We start from the raw sequence: 24122 nt of genomic DNA on the forward strand, positions 1-24122 counted from the left end.
CCAAAAGCGGTTTGCTCAAGAAAACTAATTTTTTGGGCTCATTTTTTGTTCCACTGCCATATGCGTCGTCTCATGTCATTCATACAGAACACGTTTTTTTTCCTTGCTGGTTTTACGTAACGTTAAACGTGCTGGGTTTTAAATACGAAATTATGCCGTCAGAAGAATACAGTTTATTATGTGGATTAATTTTATGGTCCTTTTTGGTATATTTTCCTCACCAAAATGAATACATCTCGGAATTAATAGATATTATATTACAATGTTTCTGCTTTTGCTCAAAATTATTTTTGCGTTCTCCCAAGTTCCCTCGCAAAATATTAGATTTTTTGCTGGGGTAATGAATTGGTTTTACGAGTAAACGCAATGTTTCCCTGGTAGCAAAAACATTGAACATATTATATATATATATATATATATATATATATATATATATATATATATATATATATATATATATATATATATATTAGGGGCTTTGTAGAATTTTCATTTTTGGGTCACCCAGCTTTTAAAATGAATCAACTCAAAGTGGATGTTCTGCATCCATCCATGTGTAAATATTTACGTCCTGCCATTTCATATTCTTTATTCTTTCCTTTTTATGGAACTTTTATCTGAAGAGAGAATGTATGTTTTTATAAATATTTCACTTTAAATTGTTACCATTGTATTTAATTAAAAAAGACACATGGCTAAATTCTCAACCAGAATATGGTATTGTGTCTTCATATGTTATTTCATGTGTTTTTCATAGTAGAGGTCACTTATACACATATCTGCGAGGCAGATGCTTTCAGACACTGGCAAATCAATACATTCAGATGGTACATATAACTATGCACTTGGTTTTAAAGATTACTGTATATATTTCACAGAAAAGAGCATGGCTTTAACATTTTATACAGAGTAGATGTGTTTTTATTTTTAAATTTGGTCACAAGTTATATGGAAGCACGATTAGCAAAATAATAATTTATACAGAGTGCAAAGCAACTATGCTTCACTATTGCAACATCAAGTACCATGAATATTACGCTGAAGCACCTCAGCTGTTGGATTATAACCATCAAACACTCAGTTATGTGCAGATTGACCTTCAAGCACTTTGTACAAAGACTTGCAGGCCCTTTGGGGTTAAGGCAAGACATCAATTTTGGCAGTGCAAAGCATATCGATTCTATTGTCTTGGCAAACAAAACCCCTAAATAATCTAGAATACCCGTCGGTTAACATAACATTTTTGTTCCAAAGACAACTGTCACCTTTTACACCCCATACCACTATGTCTTTAAATCATAAGGCTATATCCCAAAGAATTTCAGTTCATTGTTGATTTTGGTTGTGCTTTTGGGGGCAGCTGTTTGGAGTGTCCTGGTAAAGGAGTTGAGATTTCTACTGGTTCTTTTCTCCCTGTGGATGGAGGCGGTTCTTCAACAGGAGGGACAGGATGTGTGTTTTGAGTTACAAATGCACTGGGAGCAGGTCCTTGGGAGGGATATTCTGCTGGACTTGATGTCCTGGGTTGCGATGGTGTGGATTCATCAGCAGGTGGCGGCGCTGAGGTCTGCTCACTTGTCTCCTACAAGAGGAGGCCATCATAAGATGAATAACAGCATGGAAAGGTTAAACATTTCAAAATAATAGAGGTGAGGTACATTTTTAAACGGTGATATAGGGTTAATTTAAAAAACATTGTTTAAGGGTTCATTTAATTTTAGTTAAATGTATTTTAGTATCCATTTATGATGCTTCTCATTGTATTATTTTTATAATTAAAAATTTTCATTTTTAATAATATTTAAAATATCTTATATATACACGGTTAAGATTAAATTAATGAATCAATGATGAAAATACTGTAATACCTGTGTATATTTAATAAAAAATAAACAGTACAGTTACTACTGTGATGCATAAATACTTCTCATTTTAAATTATATATCTTTTGAGAATCCAGTTTTAAAGTAAAAAAATCGTGTAAAGATGTATAAAAAAACCAACCTGTTATTATTTTGGGGTGAAATATGATCTAGACACGTTTTTGTGAAATTCACCAACCAAGCATTTGTTTGTCTTCATATAGTTATGAGTCACTGCTTGTAAACATTGTGTACTTTCCAGTTTAGCTCTTGTTTCGACAGCCATATGACAAATAAGTCACTTTTCTTATCTACACTGTGCCAAATGCGACAAAAACATACAGATGTCCACGTAACAAATAAACAGAATTTCCGGACTTTGAAGATTTGCTCAAAAATACATAAATACGGCATTGCAATAAAGCCTTGACATGTAATATTCTCATGCAGAAAAGAGAAACAAAAAGCAGTTGAAGCAAAGAAGCATATTTTAAGAATGGACAAACAAAACTGACAACAGAAAAACATTTATTTAAAGAAGTTACTGACACAATGGTGTTAGTAAGACTCCCATTAATTATCCAATAATACATAAAGAATGAAAGAGGAAATTCAGTAGCAGACTGAGAGGACTGCTTGCAGTTTTTTTGTGCGTGTAAAAAAAGTCAAAGTGCAAAGACAAAGTTTTTTCTCACCTTTCACCTGAGTAAATGACAGCATAAATGCAAAGAGAAAGAGTAAATAATTAAGTAAAAGGTATCAAATATAATTTGCCATCAGTATGAAATGTCTACATTTCTCCACATTGGGCTTCACAATAATTACATACCAAAAATCCAAGATGACAAATGAATACAGATATAAATAAGAAAATTAGCAGGAAAAGGTCATGGAAGAAATGTTATTAAACAGCGAGAATGAAACCTTCACCTCCTCATGTCCACATCCCAAATCACAAAGGGTGCCATCCTACCTGCGGAGCTTGACTTTCACCGAGGTTGTTATTCTTTGTCAAAGCCGCCATATCTCTGATCTGACAGAGGGCGAAAGCGATGGCGACCCAGGGGGAGGCGGACACCACCCAGGCCGGCTTGTTGCTATCTTCTAGCTCTTCCTGATGCCTGCTTTTCCTAAGAGGTGTCTTTGATTCGGGATTTGGCTGGTTCTGCATCAAGTCAATAGTAGCGATAGGCACCGGGCTGGAGGGAACTGGGATGTTCTCAGCCAACATCGAGTCCTCTGTAAAGAGCACAAAGATGTTATCAATGAGCTGTTGCAGGTTTTACAGCAGCAAAACCAACTTTTTGTTGTAAAACAGCAGGAAGAAACATACTTTTATCCTCATTCTGACCCAACAGCCACTGTATCAGAGAGAAGATGAGTAATGTGACCAGAGAAGCCATTCCAAGGCCTCTGAAGGTTTCTGCAGCACCTAAACATGAAATTAGCAAGATGAAAAAGGAAGCTTGAGAGGAAACAAGCTATTCACACCGGAAATCACAATCTAAACATTTTCTTCTTCTTTTTGATAGATTTTATTTTTTATTCAGTGGGGTACAAATGTCTATACATTTATTAAGTATACTTAAGAAACATGTTTTTAGGAATAACCTGCTGTATAAAATCAGGCATTTGATGTATACAAGTGCTGCTAAACTGGAGATTTTTGGCTCAGTGCAAGAGATAAAACTAATTTTGAGAAAACAGCCTTTAAAGATATGTATTGCCATTGAAATGTACAGATGCAAATAGATAAAGTGCAATAAAATAAATTCCTAAAAGTGTATTTTGGATGTCTTCTTTCCACTAGTCTGAAACACGTTATGAAAAGCCAAATAGCCTAAAATTGACCAGCGCTTGAAAAAACTATGTTTTTGCCTGTAGTGCAAATTGCCAAGTTCATGGTTTTCCAGCAGAATTGGGCTAGGTTTAAGTTAAGTTGGTGCCATGGGTTGATTTCCACCAAGGAATGTACAATTTCGGCGCTCCAACACACTGAAAATTTGGCATTTCTATTTTCGATTGGTAATTGGGATAGTTTTGTTGCGCAGACCTGGCAACCTTGACTGCAAGAGTCTGATTCTTTATAACTGTGAAAAGAAAGCATGAGGCACATGTATGGTATGTCTTTGACACCACATGGTGTTTGTTTGTTGATGTCATACCAAAAAAGTTGACAAAAACTCCTCCTAGCATGGCTCCACAGCCTCTCCCCAGTCCCAGGTGCAGACCCTGCAGGATCCCTTGAGCCGAGGTGCGCAGAGCTGGCGGGACAGCAGCGCTCAAATACGAGATGCACGCCGCCCACACTGATGCGTGTGTCAAACCTGCACGACAGATTACCACAAATAAACGGTTGTGCATCCGCTTGAATAGATAAACACACTATTCATGAGTTCTTAGTAATACATAATATGACCACAACAATAAGACAATATTTGCACTTGCTAAACAAATTTTTTTTGAATAAGATAATAATGAAAAGCAGTTAGTATAGTAGTATAGTAAAACGATACTAGTTTTAAATAATATGATTTTAATCTGCTTCAAGTTATCAATAAAAGTTAACCAGGTACCAACTATAAAATTTAGTTATTTTCGCTGTAAATTTAACAAAAAATGGTTTATAAATTAAATAATCATATGATAATGCCTCTTTTGGTATAATCTAATGGATTAACCTTACTTCATCAAGTGTGATTATTTGATTGCTCATTACTTGATAAAGGTGAAAACTATAAAAAAAATATTACAGTAAAGCTAATTTTATAAAACAGTTATGACTCGAAATTCTGCCACAATTGAGGATGCTGTAAAATAAAGTACATATATATAACATAAAATTAAAATCAGCTGAATTATATATTAAAGGAGGCAATTTGCTTGCAACTGTAAACAACAGAACTTTGATTCTTGTTGCACCTATCAACATCCTTCATTAAGTTTTTTTCATCTTGGATTGATCTCACACTGTATTTTCATATTCCTCCTCTGTTCCTTCATAACTTACATGTGTGAATAAGCAGTCTTGCCAACTGCCAGCAAGCTAACTATACGGTCTATATTGTCATGTTGCGCAGCCACAATTAAAAGGATGGTTCACCCAAAAATGAAAAGTCAGTCATCTTTTACTAACCCTCAAGTTGTACCAAACCTGTATGAGTTTCTTTCTTTCTGTTGAACACAAAAGATATTTTAAAGAATGACGGTAACCAGACAGTTGATGGGCCCCATTGACTTTCATAATAGGTAAAAAAAAAAATACTACGGAAGTCTGGTTACCAACATTCTTCAAAATATCTTCTTTTGTGTTCAACAGAAGAAAAAAACCCATACAGCTTTGGAATAACATGATGAGGGTAAATGATGAAAGAAATTTCATTTTTGGGTGAACTACCCCTTTAAAGGAAATCTCCGTTACACCCATGTGAGGTGGGAACAGGGCCGTCCTGCACAGTATGTGAACAGTCAACATGTTTGCAAGATAATAGTGGCTAAAGCAGCTAAACAGGCTTTCAGAACATGCTTCAGAAACATTTTTTTACCAAGTATCAGAAGCACATTTCTTTAAACTTTGAAACAAACAGCAATGTCTTTATTTCTAAACTATAACTGTGTGATTGCAACAGGGTTTCTGATGTGAAATAGGAAATACTGCAAAAACTGCTGAATCATGTCCTTAGATGAACTCGAAGTCAGTGTTCACTCAAGAGCACAGCCCTCCAATCTAAACTCCACTTCCTGTTTGATAATGCCACTGCAGCCACTCGGGCGACACATAAAAACTCCTTATTTCTCACCTTGAAGTACCTCCATGGGTAAAACTATCCATGCATTCTCCAGGTAGGAGATATACAGATAGCGTGCAGTGTTGCAGGCCAGTCCGATATAGAGGACTCTAAAAAGAGAATGCAAACATGAGACAGAAACACAATTATGTAATACAAGCATGTCATATTTTCTTCGAACATAAAACAATGCTTTTGTGTACAATGAAAATGTCACTCTGGGTGTGGCTAAACCCTTTTGCTTTATAAAGCCTATTGTAGTTAAGGCTGGGTGTAGCATTTGCTGGTGATGTCAGTCTCTATTCTGAAAGCAGAATGAATGACTCACTCTGTCCTAAGGACGGGCTGTCTGGGAGTGTGACCACACGAGAACTCACCAGTGCTAATGTATGAACACTGAATCTCGTACAGGAAAAAACAACATTAATGTAATTAATACCAGTTTAATTCGAATAATGTTTCCTGGAAAACAACTCTGATGAGACTGGTACTTTAAAAAATAAATGAAGCATCTCATTTCAGCTCTACTAGAATCACCAAGTGTCAATTATAGTCATCATGAAATGAAAATACAGTACAGATTTTCTAATCGCATGTTATTGTTCTTACTGTGTGTGAATGATTCATCTATATGATTCATTCATATAGTATTCAAAATGTCATAACTTGATCTTCCAGTGAAACGACAGGTGACATATTGTATGTTGTTCTTCTCCTAAAATGTAGTCAGCTTAAAGGGATAGTTCACACAAAAATGAAAATTCAGTCATCATTTACTCACCTCCAGTTGTTCCAAACTTTTATGAATTTCTTTCTTTTGCGGAACACAAAAGAATATATTTTGAAGAATATGGGTCACCAAACAGTTGATGGGCCCCATTGACTTCCATAGTATGGAAAAAAATACTATGGAAGTCAATGGGTTGGGTTACTGACATTCTTCAAAATATCTTCTTTTGTGTTCAGCAGAAATGGGTGAACAATCCCTTTAAAGCCCACCCTTTTTACGATCGGCTGCAAGCTCACATCCCCCCTCCCCACGGGCTAAATCTTTCTTTTCCAATAATCTGTTTAACTTGGATGTACTGTACTCTACGTTACAATTTGGAAGAAATGATCTGTCGCTACTACTAATGATTGTTTCCAAACAAGTTTCTCAAACACTCTCCCAGCTGGTCATTGGTTTAACAAATACATAGCCCCGCCTCAAACTCACACCATTGGTTAAGTCAGTATTGCTGATCGGGCTGATCAGGCAACTTAAACACAGCAATCATCTGCGCCACAGTGTTTAGCTACACATTTTGAACCAACAAATGGCTTAATTATAGTTATGTGCATTTTAACAAAAAAAAATACACAAAAACCTTTAAACAAAAGATTTTAAACATTTTCACTCCATGCAACTACATGCAAAAGCAGCTCTGCGAGATATTCATGCAAATGCTGACTAACTACACAGAACGTCTGTACACTGTGTTGGCTCTGCCACACCCAGTATGCCTTTAGAAAGCTTTAGAATTGATCCACAAAAGAAGCAAGCACAGTGGATCAATGCTGGAAAGCCTAGACAATGTGTGATGGGGCTAATGGCAGGATAAAGTTACAAGCCTCTCCGCAGGCATGACTGAAAATAGGCCACTTAACAAAGGCTACAGAGACTAAACTGAAGGTATCACATGGATGAACAAAACATCTTTGCCTCCATATGAAGATTAGCTTTTCTGGATTTTTATTTTTTTCATTTAAAACAGGAATTTATTACAAATTTACATTATATGAACTATAAAAAAGCAAAAATTTAGCTAATTGTTTTTTATAATTGTTTAAAAATATATATAAAATAATATATTGTATAAAAAGTAGGGGTGTGACGAGATGAGACAAGACACTCACGAGACAAGACGAGACACAAGATTGGGTTCACGAGAACGAGACGAGTAGAGATTTTTGCACAATATTTTATAGAAATCATCAATGACAAAATTCATGACTGGAAAATAGTCTGCAGGTGCATTTTGAAATGTTTTAACTAATAATCTTCTAATGAATGTCATTTAAGTTCTACTTTATGAGTAGGAATTATCAAATGCATTGAAAGACAACACTATACAAGCACTGTAAAAGGTTTTGCCACAAACTCAACTGGCTGGGTTTTCTCCTGTATGATTTCACATGAGTCACATGAGCTTCCAGAACTTCTAATTGAGGCTGTGTGTTTGACCTCATAATTGAACTTCTTTCCACAAACTGAACAGAAATAAAAACAGTATAAATACCAAAAATAAATAACAGTTTATTAAGTTCAAATAATAAGTGCAAGTGCAACCATAATCAAAGTAGCCTACTGAAGCGCACAGACTCTTTATAATTGTTGTTTTATTGTTAAAAACGGTTTTATTTTGCACCGGGTTCGGAAAAGGCTGGGTAGAGAGAAACGAGCGAGCGAATGATTTTAGGCTGATGCGTTTGTGTACAGTTGTTCTTGCGTTTCGATAAAAAATTCAGAAACCGAACCTCCCTTGTCTGTCGTTCTTCAGATGTTACAGTAATCTCTCAATATTCAAAGCGCAAACAGAGACCAGAGTCACAACTACACAGTCCAGAGATGGGTTTGTTATTGCGAGACAGGCTATCGTATGCAGCCTAATTTGCGCGCACCAGAGAGCTCGTATTTTACTTTCACGTTGGGAGACGCGATCGTGGGTACTTTGTGTATAGGGAGCAGCGGTGCTGAGGGCGCATTCTACAAGATAAGACATTAATCAGACGTCTAGGCTTTGTTGCGCAATGAATCCTCGGCTATCGTCACGCGATCAGTGAACTGTGATTCGTGCTGCACTGTGTGTGACGGCAACTTGTGCTGGATGAGCAGAGCAGACGTTTACAATGGTTTTTATTTCTATAGAGCTCGGGCGTAGACGTCATGGAACGGTGCATTGTGGGTAACGGCGGCCATTTTTAGAGGTCACGCAAATGCCGGTTGGAATAAGGTAATAGCGTAACCGGCCGGTCTCCGGATAAATAAATGAGTTTATTGATTTAAAAACGATTGTATTGCTCCAGATTGAACAGAACTGTGTCCATGGTAATGCTCTGTTTTCATGGCAACTGTGTGTTATATGTAGCAGTGGTCTGTTATCAAGAAATAACAGACCGCATTCAACATTAGTATTCAACCAAGCCATGTAATAATAACAATTAAACTACAGAGCTCCAGCAATAGAATAATATGTAAGCTATTAGTAATAATAAAGCGTTTTAACATTTAAGATACAGAGACACAGCTTAAGCAACAGAATACCATTTAAGGTCAAGTACAGAGGAGACTATAGCTAGGAATTACCACTACATTTGTGTCTATTGGCTGATGCTTTCTAGAAATGTCAGGTACAAATTATGCCATAGCCTGTCAGTATTACACTAACCTAGTCTATCCACCAGAATCTAGATGTATAAGCCAGGTGACATTGCTAATCGATAATTTATATGCTGATTTGGCTAACAGCTACATCCGTATTTTTTGCATTTAACAGCTTGCTCCCAAAACACAGCAACATACTGTTTTAATCTTAACAACAGAACTTTAGTTAACTGCTAAATTAATACATTCAATGTAAATGTAGCTAGCTAGTTAACTCTGGCAGCTGAAAATCTATTGACCATATCATAAAAATATCAGTTAGCCGTTAGGCTATCGGAGTTGACTACAAAGCAAAGCAAAAAGACCACCACTTATTTGATTTATGAGGTGTTTGCCATGTCGATCATGAGGCCGATTACAGCAGTTCACAATACAGCAATACTGAACCATTTTTCTAAAAATAACCTAAATTAAACCTAATATTATCTAATGACCAGCGTAATTACGTACTGCCTACTATACAGTGCATATACTTCCGTACCGCGATTCCCACAATGCATCGCGACGTGACGAAACGATCCCGAGCTCTATAAAAACAGCAAAACGACAGTGGAGGCGGGGCATCGCAATGTAATGTTACACTCCGTCATGGCGATATCATGCGACAGCTTTTCACTCGGCGAGAAATCTCGTCACATTTTTGTCTTGCGAAATCTCGTGTCACACCCCTAATAAAAAGTTAAAGGTGCTGTGAGCGATGTCACACGTTTTTTAGGCCAAAACATTTTTGTCACATACAGCAAACATCTCCTCAGTATCCGCTAGCTGCCTGTTCCCTGAACACACTGTAAAAAAAATGCAGTCTCTGCAGACACCCCAGGCTTCAAAAACGGTAACAAAAACAAACTGGGCTAACCCGCACCACGAAACATAACAAACTGTTCCAGCCAATAACCGACAGGAAGGATTTGGGGGGTTAGTGCGCGGATGAGGAGGAGGGAGGGTCTAGCTAGCCTCCGTTTTGTTTGACAATACTTCGAACGCCAACAAGAAGTGACGTCACCCAACATCGCTTAGAGAACATTTAAAGTAAGAGTTAGATCATATACAGGGCTTAGATTAAGCCAGGATTAGGCCTTAGTTCAATTAGGACATTTAAGTGGCTTTTTATAAACATGCAGTAAAAACATTACTGCCTTGTCTGTGAAACCAGGAGAGTCATAATTGTGGGATAAGAAATCACATTGTAAAATATATAGACATATGGTAGAGGTCAAGTCCAAATTGTAAGATATACAGTGACATTGTAATATATTAAGTCATAGCACAAGCAGTAGGCCTACTGCAAGTTTCACCACCTCAGGTACATTAGATTTCATGACATTTTACAATCAAGTTGAAATAGTCTATGTTGTAAGCAAGAAATCATTTTATATTTTGTTGCTTCAGTTCTGTTACACATCTAGTTTGCTAGCAGAAACAATAACCTTGTTGATTTGACACTAAATAATTAGCTTTCCACTGGGAAGTGGTCACTGAAAAAGTCTCGCAAAATGTCTGGCAGAGATACTGCCAAATGCTACCAGTTAACATCATTAATAATGCAAAGACTGAGCCACCAGTACAACTACAGCTATCTCTTAAGGTGATTCATCTTGTTCACTCTGAAGAACCGGTGCTCTGGGAAATGCCACACACATGAGAAATACCACAACGCAGATAGAGGATGTGAGCAGACCTTTCCATGTTCCCGTTTACCAATGCCCAAAAATGCATGGTAAACATCCTGGAAAATGTCTGTATCTTGGATGTACATTGTGTACCCAAGCTAGGCAGTGCCCATTTTAGAGCTTACCCAAAGTCAACAATAATTACTGAGACACGTTTAAACAACCTTTGGACTTCTCCTGTGTGTCTAATATACACCTCTAAGACACAAATATACCAGTCTATATACATATACAAACAAAGTAAGGCAGAATAAAGAAGTGCATTTACATAACTTTTGACCAGATGTGCATGGTTGTGTTCTCATAAAATATTGAGCTACCAGTAACCATTGCATAAAGGCAGTACTTTGGCACAGATCCAAAATACATAAACTAAACCCACTATGCTAAAAGAAATTGTTGCCTCTGCCCTCTGCCCATACAAAGATCTGCTCAACACTAATCAGTGAGCACTTATGGGTATTTCACTTTTGTGAACATCAGAAGACTGTCTATGGCATATCAAATTCAAAACAGATTGTTTAAAGAAAGACAATTAGACAATTTTGTTTAGTAAAACACAAGCCCCTTTAAAGCCTTTCTAACTATATCTGTCCACGTTGAGTCAGTAACAGAAATTGTTGTAGCTGCCACAACCGCATGAGTTTGATTCTGAACCGTGTTGTTAGTTTGAACTAAAAACTATTACACATACTTTTTTCAGTTAAAATAAAATGATATAAATATTAGATGAAAAACTGAAACTTAAAAATGTTTACATGACAATGATGTACAAAAATTTATAGTTTTTCACATACATACGACAACATTGTAAAAATTATTCCCGTTCACACGGATCTGTGAAAACGTCTAAAAACTTTGTATTATGCATGCCAGGCCAGTAGTTGGTGACGTCACTTAGTAAAGAAAAACTAAGAGCCTATTTTGTATAGGCGATAACGGCACTTTAAATCCTGTTATCAAAAGTTTGCGTTTTCAGGCCCCCCAAAACGCAATTGTTGTGTAAATGAAAGTGACATTTTTTTAGTTGAAAACGGTGTAGTGTAAACGTCCCCTAATTTGAAGTACTAAAATTACAGCTAGAAATGAAATAAAAATGAAGTTATACAGAATAAAATAAAGAACACAGCAAAGACTTAAATACATGTGGTTAAAAGTAGCAAGACACAACGCAAGGATAAAAGACGTCTGTCTAGTACACGTTCACATAGAAAAACATTAACAGCATAGTGGAACACAAAAATGCTTTCTGGGTAAACCAACTATGATATAACCTTAGTATCCAACTCTATTAAGTAGCAGAATGTTGTCTGCATTTCCATTAGTGGCCACTGCTCATTTGCATAAAAGTCAAAGTGTGCTCAATTGTCTGCTAAATTGCTCAAATGTCAACTCTCACTGAAACTGAATGACTCACGGTTTCAACAAATTGCTCCTAGTGAATGCCGCAAATAACAGGAGCAACCTTGGCTGACCACTAGCTCTGGGATTCGAATAAATGGATGTACAAGTGGTAAGTGGTAATTCTACTTTGGCTAGCACCAGCACACCTGCTTTTAAACAAATCAAATAGGTCTTCTGAGGAGTAGATTAAATTACAATACAAATGCCTTTATTAAGCTTAAAATGAATTCCATATATTTTACACAAGAAGGTTCTCACCTGATGTGTCCAATGAGCTCAATGAGTTTGTGGCTGATGAAATAGGCGGCCAGCTCAGATATGTGGCTGAGCACCGAGCAGATGCCGAAGAGTGTGGTGGAGCCCTCAAGGTCTTCCAGATGCCAGTAGAGGAAGGTGAACACGAAACCATAACCAAAGCCCATGAACCAGGCCACAAAGAGAACCGTACTGTAGCGGACGGCACAAATGATCCGGAAGAGATCTTTGAAGGGAAAAGGTTGTAGGTTGCTTTCAGGGCACACTGGTGAGTCATCTGAACTGGACTCTGGAGACGAGACCTCCTGAACGACTTGAGGTATTTCCACATCCTCCTTCTTGTCCCCTTCCTCACCTGACCTATAAACACTGTTGTCAAAGTGGAACTGCGTGGCCACAATCAGTGCTGAGCTCATTAGCACCCCAAAAACTATGAACGCAATTTGGTAATTCTTATAGTCGGGTAGAACACAACCCGAGCCCTGGATGAAGATTGTGATGTGTGTGTGGTCGATCCAAATGCCCACTGACAGCATAGCGATACCCCATCCCAGAGATCCCCACATCCTCTGAAGTCCATAACGGTCTCTATGCTGGCCCAAGTACTGAAGAGTGATAGTGTCCACAATGGTCACAGCTGGGGCGCTGAAGAACTCACCAATAATAATGACCAAGAGGATCAGGAGAAATATAGTATCTACTTGTTCCTTATTGAAAACTATTAAATACTCTTTGAGTTTGGCAGTGGTAGCTTGCGCTTCAATTGTCGAGGTAGATTTTGAAGTGACTGTTGAGGTACGGGGCAGTGCCGTGGTCGAGCTAGATAACATACTAATGCTGCCAGCATTCGCAGTGGGGTTTTCAGAGGGAGTGCTTGTAGTATTTACATCTGCACTTCGAATGTATCTAGAGTGAGATCCGTATGCTGCTAATATTGGCTGAGAAAGTGAAGGAGCGGAGTACGTATCCTCGGTCAAGTATCTTCGCTGTCTAGTACGGTTACCAGCTTGTGTATAGTTCGTAAAATTGGTTGGCGGTGCAACAGTAGGGTCCTTAAGGACACAGCTCATAGCTGCTGGCTTAACAAAGCCAATACCGCAGTTAAAGACCACCCAGCAGAGTACAGAAAACAGCAACACCGGCTTCCCTTTCTTGAAGCGGTCCGCCATTACGCCCCAGAATGGTGCACTGCAGAACTCTATAAAATAACGGATCCCAACCAGCAGGCCACTTTGGCTGGGTGTCATTCCCAGTTGCTTGTAGTATACTGCAAGGAGGGGGTGTAAAGAGCCGTATGCAGAGTAAAAGAAGAAGTAGAAGACCTTGGAGATCAAGAGATGATTGTCTATTCGCACACAGCACCTTTCAGTGCAGTCCATACTCTGTGAAGTCTGAAGTGTTTCTGAGGGGGCAGACGGTGCTGTCTGACTGCATGGTGTAGTGTTTGCCACCTGTCCCAGGGACAGAGTATTAAAGGGTTCAGACAGGACATATTTTCTCTTTTGGTCCTCCTCATCATCTGTAAGGATAGCCACCCGATCACTCGCCATTTCTGTGTGATAAACATAAACCTCTGTTAAGGACATTGTGGATAACGTCTTCATGTTGTAGCTTTAACTAGTGTTTCTCAAATGGTGGGTTGCAACCATTTAATCAAGGTTGGGCTGATAAGCATAGGTAAATTTGCTGGTAGATGCCATTAACTTGAAGAGCCAAAAAGCATCTTTCTCCATTAACCGACACTGAAAAGTTGCAGTGCATTCTGAATCTGATATATTATTTGTAAATATTTCCCAGTATTATAGTAGATGTTTCTGGCAGGGATCAATTTTTGGAGGGCCTTTAAAAGCACGATTATTTTTTTCTTGTCTGCTGCCTTGCAAATCATAGTTTACGACAGGCCCGGACTAGCCATCGGGAGCACCGGGAGAATTCCCGGTTGCCTGGCGACTAATTTTGCCTGCTCCCAGCCAGCGTTTTTTATATTTATTTTTTATTATTATTTTATATTACTACCTTTACCAGTGATCATTTTCGAATTCGTCATTCAATAAAATTATTATTATTATCATTATTAATAATAATAAATAAAATCACGAATCTGTTAGTCTTGACTGGCAACGCTAACTTACAATTCGACTTTACGCCTCAGCCAAACGGTTAAACAAAAAATGCGAGCAGCGCCCGATGATGGAGAGAAAACGGCCAGGTGGAGCACAGAGGGAAAGGGGAAAGAAAGAGAAAGCACTTCAAAAAGAAGCAGCAAAATGTGGCAAAATTACTGCCTGTTCAGGCCTTCAAGTGCAGGTCAGTTTCATCTGTAAATACTGTTCTTTGTTAACTCGTCTACATTCGTGGAGAAATCAAAAGAAATGAGTGAAACAGCACACAGAAAACTCACAGAAGAAATGTTCTGAGGTAAAAATTCGAATTGTTTTTTATTTTATTTATAACATATGATTTAGTTTAACATAACACAACACAACTAAGGAAGCTGTTTTGCTGAATATTATCACGATTGAAAATGTTACATTGAATTTATTGTTCAATAAACATGTAGCGTAGTTAATATTTAATATTAAGTTACTTATATTTTAGACACAAACAATATTAACTGTTTTTGTTCTATTTCACCGACGAAAATAGTTCCAAAGGAAAGCAACAGCAGCGCGTGTTTTGTTACTAAATGATTCAGCGTTTTGAACAAATCTTTTGTATGTTTTACTCAATGACTCACTAATTAATACGGCCACTTGCTGCCACCTATTGGCAGTTGAGTTTAATGTTTAAGTATTGCATTTTTTTTAATTTGTATATTCAAACATTTATTTAAAACATCAATCTCATAACTATGGAAGCTTGTTTCCGCCACTAAATAAATAATAATAATAGTGACTTTTTATCTCACAATTCTGACTTTTTTTCTCACAATTGCGAGTTTACATCTCGCAAATTCTCACTTTATTTCTCAGAATTGCGAGATATAAAGTCAGAATCGCGAGATATAAAGTCCGAATTGCGTGATATAAAGTCAGAATTGTGTGATATAAAGTCGCAACTGCGTGTTATAAAGTCAGAATTGTGAGATATAAACTCGCAATTGCGAGTTATAAGTCCAATTCTATGGGGAAAAAAGACAGACTTTTTTCCTCTCAGAATAGTTTATATCTCACAATTCTGACTTTATAACACGCAATTGCGACTTTTTATCACGCAATTCTGACTTTATATCACGCAATTGTGACTTTATAACACGCAATTGCGACTTTATATCTTGCAATTCTGACTTTATATCACGCAATTGCGACTTTATATCTCGCAATTCTGACTTTATATCTCATAATTCTGACTTTATATCTCGCAATTCTGGCTTTAAATCACGCAATTCTGACTTTATATCTCATAATTCTGGCTTTATATCACGCAATTCTGAGAAATAAAGTGAGAATTGCGAGATGTAAACTCCCAATTGTGAGAAAAAAAAGTCAGAATTGTGAGATAAAAAGTCGCAATTATTATTATTATTTATTTATTTAGTGGCGGAAACAAGCTTCCATACATAACAGCATTTATTGCAGTTGTAATTTTGCCGTGCAAATTATTTAATTTGATGGGAAACAGCCCTATAGTGTCTTATTATTATAACTGAATTTATTGATCAAATGTAAGAATTATTATAATACATACACAAGTTAATACAAAATATTTTTATTAATAATTTTATTAAATACATTTATTTAATTAAAAAGTCTTACGCAACCTGCTGACCTTCAAATGCTTGTATAACGTTATGTGCAGACCCGTTTGATATTAGGACTGCTTTACTTCTAGGTTTGTTGTTTATGCTTTTATGTTATGGTCATACTGTGAAATAAATGTAAAAACAGGGTTGTCCGTGTTTCTAAATTTTATTTGGGTGGATGGCCTGGATGGGTGTAGGATTTCCCGGCCTGAAATTGTGTCCCAGTCCGGCCCTGGTTTACGATCATGAAGAGCTTGAGACAGATATGCCATCAGCCATTCAGCATTTGTCATAAAGCACATTTGCACTTTTTTTCACTGTTTGTATTTATATAGTATATTTTGTGTAAGGGAGACTTGCAAAATAAGAATTTCATTGTGTGGTCAAAACCGTCGTGTTTTACTGTGCATATGATAATAAATATATATTGTATTTTACATTGTTACGTTTGATTTTATGGGTCATGTGATTGGCTTACATTTTTCTATATGCACAAGTTTATATGGTTTATTATAGTAACATTAATACATTTCAATGTTTAGCCTAATATTAAGTACAATATTGCTTTTGTGCATTAAACCATTTTGATACTGGCACTTGATGTCAAATGAAGCAAGGAAGGAAAACGAATTAGTAGGCTACTATTTTTTCCCCAAATGATTAAGTTGAATAAGAATGCAACACACCTTAATGAGTTTTTTTTCATATAGATTGACCTCAAACAGAATAAATTCAGTAATTGCCCTTGATTATCAATAATAAAGAACACTAGGATCATTAAACACTATCAAGTGAATATAATGTTGAATATCTTGTAGTATAAGTGAAACTACATTCTTAGGTACGAATTGGAGATCATTTTGTTGTGAAATTAGGCACAGTCACGATCCTAAAACATAAATATCATACAGTATCACAATTAACTTCAAAGGGTGTAGTCCTCGTCTGAAACGTTTACAGTAACACACCGCATTATTAACAATACAATGCTTATATACACACAAAAACACAATGCGTAAATGTATTTACAAACACAACTGATACAGTGTTTCACGTATAAAACAGGTGACGCTGTGGCTAAATACTAAGCTCCCTTACCCAGTTGTGAGGAAGTTTCTGTTATTTCACCGTCTGGCGCTGAAGGAGGACGATCTCTTCATCAGACTGCTCTCCCCGTCCAACCATCATTTTATCACCATCCTGGCTTATCCTGACTTTCTATTAACAATCTTTAAACAGCAATGTATCCCGTAGAGCAGATGAGCAGGTTTATTCAACACAGCCGTTTTTCCTCCGACCTGACGTCAATCTCTCACCTGCCTTCGATGTGCGCGTGCTCGTGGGGCTGCCTTCATTTCCACTGATGTCATTAGCAACAGTGACACCCTATTTCGTTTTTAATTGCAGATATTGTTTTATATTTGAAAATTTCCCGTCTCTGCCAATGAGAAGTTGTTATGCCTAAAATCAAGATGTTGATGTTTGTGTTTTTTATTTAATTAAAATACACTTGTCGTTTATTATAGACTAGTTATCTTCTTGGGTTAAATTACTGCATGATTAACAATGCATTGTAATATGAAATAACATTTCTTAACAATAACTTTTTTTGTGTGCAGAATAGCATTTTAGTGCAGAATTTCGAACCCCTGGCAAATTATTACCCCCTCGTAATATAATTCAACTCTAGAGATTGTGATAAAACAGCGACATCTATAGGCGCACAATAAAGTTAATCGAAAAAAGTTTAGAAAAAAGCAACTAACAAGTACCAATCAGTAGTTACTTCAATATAAAATTTATAGGCTATAATTCTAACCGAGCAGTATTTGTCTTGCACTAAACAATGAGAGTTATTGAGATCTTACTTGGATCTCAATCAGGGTGACTCAGATTCTTGCTTACAACTTAGTCGAAACAGTGATTAACAGCAGAATTTAACTTAATATTCCGTTACAAAAGAAGAGCTAAACAAGCCGTTCTAGATCTCAAATATTTTTTGTTTAATCTGTTCATTTAGTGTCAAGAACAAATGGATTCACATTAATGAATCAGACTTTCAAGCGCTACATGAAAGAGAGCATAGAAGGAACCGATTCACTGAGATGAATCAGACTTTCCAACGCATGTGGAGCGAAGAGAAGACCGAGTAGGAAGAATCGATTCACATTGAATGAACGTATGAAAATACGTCAAAGTCCGTTCCTCCAATCAAACAAACGTAATTTTGCGCAAATTCCCCTGCCGTCACTAGAAGCTATAGCCAAATTGGGATGATACCAACTTCGAAACTTCTTCGAAAACATACAACAAAAATTCACAAGGTAGAAGAAGAACATATTTCCTATTCTACGTTAATTACGTTAAATGTGGTTCACTTGCAACGAGGATAATGTTGGATTCGTGGGTCACTGATATAGGCCTACTCCAAAATAACGCCAAAATGAAAAGTTTAACAGAATATAAAAAATAAAAAAACACGTTTTTTAAATATATATATATATTTGTTTAGGTATTTTAACGTTAATCTAAATTTTGCAAGAGATTATAGCAGTCTGTCATACAAGCAACAGGCTTTCAACTGAAATATTTAATATTTAATAGTACTAGCATTTTTAACCATGTGACACATTGTACAAAGACGTTGTTCAGGACTATATACAACTTTAGCTGTTAGGCTAACTGTTTGGTTGTATCCATGTGGTATTTAAAATGCTTACTGAAACCGAATTAATTTTCTGCACACACTATTACATACATATGCTTTGGTTTCTGCAGCGTGTTTGCGTCTGTATGAGATAAGATGTCTCTCTAATCACAAGGGCATTTTACATTCATCATATGCTCAACATGAAGTGCTATTTTGCTTTGAAAATACTTTCAAGGAAACTCCCACCATCCAATATGAGTAATGCAGTGACTTAAGTTACATATTAGACTTTCAAGAAGGCTAATGCGACCTATAAAAGGAGTCACAAGATATGCTCACAGATTATTTACCTTGTCATAAAACGAAATAAATAGTTAGCTTTGATAATGAATGCTGATTTTATGTTACAAATTAGTGTATGAATTAAATGTATAGAGACTATTTTTATTAATCGATGTTGCACTTTTATCTGATTTAGATTTTTTTTTAACTGGAATTTGACTTAATTTTGCATGTGATCATGAATTGCCATTCTTTTTGGAGAAAAACTTGGACTTGCTAACAGTCGTTTAACTTCAGAAACAATAACATTTCAGATTTATAAATTTTATGTAAAAATAAAACTACTCTCAGATCATTGCATTACACCTTAGATTATGGGAATGTTTCTGTACATGGATCTTTTTGAACATTAAAAAAAAAAAAAAACTATAGTGCTTTAAATTTGAAAGAATTTCTATATTTTGGGATGGTCACATACTTTTGGACTCCCCATAAAAATTTATTTGAAAATGTTAAAATGAGGGATTAGCTTTTAAAAAACATTTTAAAGAGATTGTAATTATTTTAATAATTAATGAATATTGAAGTATTGTAGAGTTGCATTTACTATGCATATTTAATTGCATTTGGTATTTATATTTGAAAGAATCACTGTCCCTATTGCTGCTATCAGTATCATTTCATTAAACAATTTAGAGAACATTTGAGTTTAAAAAAATGTGTGTGTGGTCGTTTGTGTGTGTAGGCATGTGGTATCAAATTTGAAACATCATCACAAGTGGGCAGCTTCTATCCTTAGTGACATCACCGAGGAAACACCCAAATGATCAGGGTACCGTTTTAACCAGCAGGGGTCGATGTTTTACACGCACACACACAGCAGACTCTCCACTCATCACAGCATCACCGCGCTCTGCTTCCAGCTTTAAGTGAGACTCGACCACACGTAAGTGGAACTCTTATATTCATTGTTTTCCGTTTACGTCAATCATTCTCGTAGCCAGTATCTCCATGCCTGCCATTCATCCATGCCTTTTCCAATCATCCCTCTAGCCCCTAAAACAGTGTCCTAGTGGAACATCTGCTATCTCCCCTATTGTGTTACAATAGTAAAGTGTTGTATCTGCCTCTCCTGTTCCCTCCCACTCACTCACTCAGAGACCTGTGCACCATCCACACATTTGCTCTCAATTCAACAGTCTAGGGAGCGATGCTGTTTCTATGACAACTGGGTCCTGCAGGACAAACTGCAGAAAGGATTTTCCTTTCAAAGGGGGTTCCAAGGAGAAGGGAGCACATGTTTAGCATGAAATTCAGCCCTCTCAAATCCTTCTACTTGTCTATGATCTCATTATAAAGTAGGGAAAATTTACATTAGTCATCTGTTAAATCTACAAGAGTGTTGGCGGATTGTGAACACTCTTGTGAGGTAAAACATTCATGAAGCTGTAGAAATCATTGACTTTTTTTTCTTCTAGATTATACAATAATCTTTATAGTCACTATTTATACAATAGTCTGTATTAATGTCCCTAATTATTTATCATATTGTAGAATTGGACACAATATCATTTTGTTGAATTGGGAACTTTTTGTTGACTGTTCACATTTAAATAATCAGTGATAGACTCGCATATCAGCCAGTTAATTATTTAACAGAATGTTTTTTTAATTATTGAACACAATATTTTCAAATATTTAACCAAAATTCACTTTATATATATATGCATGTATACAAATAAGATAAATATAGATTATTCTATCTATTTTATAATAGCAAATGAGATGTCCACACAACTGGTGTTTACTGGTTTAATTGGTGTTAAACAAACACTGTTTTACATTAAATAAAATATCAGCATTATGCTATCTAGCTCTCTAGATGTTGTTACCAGCTTTGGACTTCGAGATAATCGACCACTACAGTTAATTCATATTTTATGTTGTTGTCTAGACAATCTAGATTGAACCATGAAATAGCGTTATTATTGCTTGTATGTCCAGCAGATGGCAGTCTATGTTGAATTGCAGCTGTTGTTTTTAGGGTCTTTTGTTTGGTTTTCATGTTCTTTGAACTATGCAAAGTATCACTACGTTCATGACACTCATGAGGGAATTCATTCATTTAGCCAACTATTACCATTGCTGATGAGATAACCAAATGTCAATAGGTTTTGTTCTAATGGTTGTTTGAGAAATAATGTGAATTCTGACGAGGCTTGAGTGTTGAATCATGTCATTTTCTGAGGGAATAATAAAAAAAATCCCACTGCCAAGTCTGGTGCTGGTGACAATGTTGATTCTTACTCAGCAGCTATCTTTGACACATGAATCAGAGCTGTATTCTAAACCCCTCCCTCATTAGGCCCCTATGTCACAATTTCTGGAGCTTGTGATTGGCTGTTAGTGCCAAAGAAGAAGATGAGGGGCTGGGCCAAAGCATCCGGGCTGTCCAAAAAACTTGACCTATCAGGGTACAGCTGTTCCTTGATGACTTAGTGGGACTTGTCTGTCACCTCCCCAGGGGGACATTCGAGTGGAGGGAGGGGGCTATCATGAGTGAGACAGCTTAACTTGGAGGGCAAGGGGACGAAAGTCTGGGCACTGCAGGCACTGAGTTGGAAATCCTGCAATTGAGTAATCGCCTAAAGGATCCAGTGCTCATTTTTTTTCCTTAGATGCCGAAGAACTGTGGGACCTGAGTCTTAGGGTGAAAAGCTGAGGCCAAATCTTCCAAAAGGCAACAGCGGTAGCTGCTAATGCAATATGATCCTCTGGGACTCGCTCTAAAAATACCAACCAGCCAGGAGTACATGCACAAGCTCCATTCGCCTAATTGGACAAAGATAAAGCTTTTTGTTTTCTGTTTCTCTAATTGGATTTCTCAAGGATGTGAGAAACATATTCCAAAACATTTATAATGCAGAAAACCTGTGGGAAATTTCTACGTTCCTGAAGGCCTTTCAGAAGGTCTTCTGTTACAGGTAGAGATTTCCACCTTTTTATGAAGTCATTGGATATGTAAGTATTGCATTATCTGGCATCGATAACCTGAAAGACCTGGAGTGGATTCTTGCATTTTATGATGTCTGCTTGAATGTTTGGAATATGTTTACCATATCAAAACACCAAATTATGAAAAGCTGTTTATTGTGCATTAGAGATACGTTTTAATGTAATTTGAAGCTTTAATCAGTCCAATAACGTGCAGCAGTCTGTAAAAAAGCTCTCAGCTGCATAATGAGGAAGGCTGAGGTCCAGATGACCCTGAAGAAGGGTGCTGATGAAGAAGCAAGAGGAATGGCGCCTCCCAGCCCCAGGATACCATCGAAACGGGCAAAAGTTAGTTCTGATCAGGTCGTACCAGATACTGCTGCTTCCGTCTACCCAACCCCAACTCCTCCTGTGTTCATCCGGAAGATGAGGAATGCTGCGGTAGGTACCGGCTGTGATATCCGTCTGAAAGTGGCAGTGGCTGGAGACCCACAGCCTACCCTCTACTGGTACCACAATGATGACCTGCTCAACATGGACAACCAGGAATATGGAGGCCTGTGGATCAGAGACTGCAAACCCAGTGATGCCGGCCTCTACACCTGCATCGCCACAAACCATCTTGGAGAAGCCAGAAGCAGTGCTGTCCTAGCCGTTTTGGATTTGGGTGAAGGTAACTACGAATGTAGCTAAGTATATTAACATTTAATGTTTCATTTTGAAAGGTCAGTGGCTTTTTCAATATACCTACAGCCTTGTAGAAATGAATGGAACATAAGAACCCCAACATAAGGACATTGTGTCTGATTATCAAGCTTGTGTAACTCATTATCGAGTTTAGGCTTCAGAGAAAAAAGGTGGAAGGCAAACATTTTCACTCACCAAAATGTGATGCGTGATAATTTGCTAAAGGAGTAACACCCCCCAGATGTGTTTTACAAAATGGTGGATAATCCAATTATGAAAAAGACAGTGAAGTATTCACCCCTTCTTCTTCAGTCACTTTGTTTGGTTGGGGTTCCATGGTGGCAGTAACCTCAGGGATCAGAGTGGAATGATGGGGGCAGCTGATGGCCTGAGACGAACTGCTCACCCGTCTTAATGTAGAGCTGCGAAATATCCACCCCCAATGTTAGAGTGCTCTGTGTTCTCCTCCGAAGCTTTGAAGTAAGCAATTCGCCTTCTTACTCAAATGGGAAAGACGAGGTTTCATGTGTTCTTTTGCAGCTCACCTTTGGGGCCGAAATGTAGCACAGGTTGTTTGCTTTCACGGTCTAAAATGTGTGTAATTGTCCATGTCTTTACAAGAAATGTGTGGGAACATGTAAAACATATAGGGCTGGATGATATAGCTAAAAAGTTATCTCTATGCTTTTCAATGTATATACACAGACAAAATTAAAACATTGGTCTTAACACCCTCATCTCAAGGAGGGATTGTGAAATTTATTGACAGTCTTTTAAAAAATGTAGTGCGAAGTATTTGGAACAATAAAATAATCCCATTATTTGTAAAGTTGTAAAATTTTATCTCTCTGTTCAGAAGTCATTTGTTGGTTTTAGATCAATGAGGCGATGAGAGGTGATTGTCCTTTAGGTGTTTATATTTGGCTTTGTCTCTTTGTTATCCTTCACAGTGCAGAACTGGCCACGTCACAGCACATAATTCTGACTGTTATGGTTCCACCGATGCCATTAACATTGACTACGTTTACATGAAGCCGATTTTCGGGTTATGGTCGGGTTAAGGTCACTATTCGGGTTTCTGAAACATTAGGAATAACCCGTTTACATGCGTGAGCAGAGAGAGATACTCCTGTATACATGGAATTGCAATATCCCGATGTAAACGGCGATGCACGGTTAGCGTCTGGACGTACGGACAACCTTAAGACGCAATATGCGTAATTTCCGATTCTTCTTTCTGTATCCAAAGACAACAACAGCAGCAGCACGCGGATAATGAATAGTTCGGGGCAGATAGCGATCGCCTTCGTTTGCGCTTTGGTGCTGGTACCGTCTCGCCATATTTACTTCCGGTATACTGCACA

General features: G+C 37.2%; 2 protein-coding genes across 6 annotated transcripts in view; one reads left to right on the plus strand and one right to left on the minus strand.

Annotated features, from left to right (window-relative positions):
- Window positions 1-898: 898 nt before the first annotated feature.
- Window positions 899-17510, minus strand: mfsd6b (major facilitator superfamily domain containing 6b). Of its 3 annotated transcripts, none has more exons than XR_013197045.1 (7): window positions 17244-17507; window positions 12407-13955; window positions 5663-5760; window positions 4028-4189; window positions 3196-3294; window positions 2558-3101; window positions 899-1582 (listed from the first exon to the last, which is right to left on the minus strand). XR_013197045.1 is itself a non-coding variant. In XM_077215082.1 (7 exons), exons 2-7 carry the CDS (start codon window positions 13951-13953, stop codon window positions 1322-1324), a joined length of 2433 nt encoding a protein of 810 aa, XP_077071197.1. In that variant the 5' UTR covers window positions 13954-13955; window positions 17244-17510; the 3' UTR covers window positions 899-1321. The 3 variants fall into 3 exon arrangements, 2 of the variants coding, with proteins under 2 accessions (XP_077071197.1, XP_077071198.1); XM_077215082.1 differs by having other exon boundaries at window positions 2836-3101; window positions 17244-17510; XM_077215083.1 differs by having other exon boundaries at window positions 2828-3101.
- Window positions 17511-18399: 889 nt separating this feature from the next.
- Window positions 18400-24122, plus strand: part of spegb (striated muscle enriched protein kinase b) — an 83238-nt gene continuing 77515 nt past the window's right edge. For 2 of the 3 annotated variants that reach the window (XM_077215076.1, XM_077215078.1), the window contains exon 1: window positions 21560-22744. In XM_077215076.1, coding sequence (XP_077071191.1) covers window positions 22318-22744 — 427 coding nt within the window. In that variant the 5' untranslated portion in view covers window positions 21560-22317. Of the gene's footprint in view, window positions 18470-21559; window positions 22745-24122 lie in introns of those variants that run through there. The other variant, XM_077215079.1, reaches the window with a different exon arrangement.

This window comes from Siphateles boraxobius, unplaced genomic scaffold (assembly GCF_051911475.1).
Source record: "Siphateles boraxobius isolate OS27281-9 unplaced genomic scaffold, OSU_SipBor_1 7, whole genome shotgun sequence".
NCBI lineage: Eukaryota > Metazoa > Chordata > Actinopteri > Cypriniformes > Leuciscidae > Siphateles > Siphateles boraxobius.

Bases quoted from the DNA above. Each gene is read 5' to 3' on its own strand.
- mfsd6b (XM_077215082.1), bottom strand. From the start codon at position 13,953: ATGGCGAGTGATCGGGTGGCTATCCTTACAGATGATGAGGAGGACCAA. The intron at 5,761-12,406 runs GTGAGAACCTTC...TTCTCTTTTTAG, and splicing joins GAGCTCATTGGACACATCAG to AGTCCTCTATATCGGACTGG. The intron at 4,190-5,662 runs GTGAGAAATAAG...TCTGTCGTGCAG, and splicing joins ACCCATGGAGGTACTTCAAG to GTTTGACACACGCATCAGTG.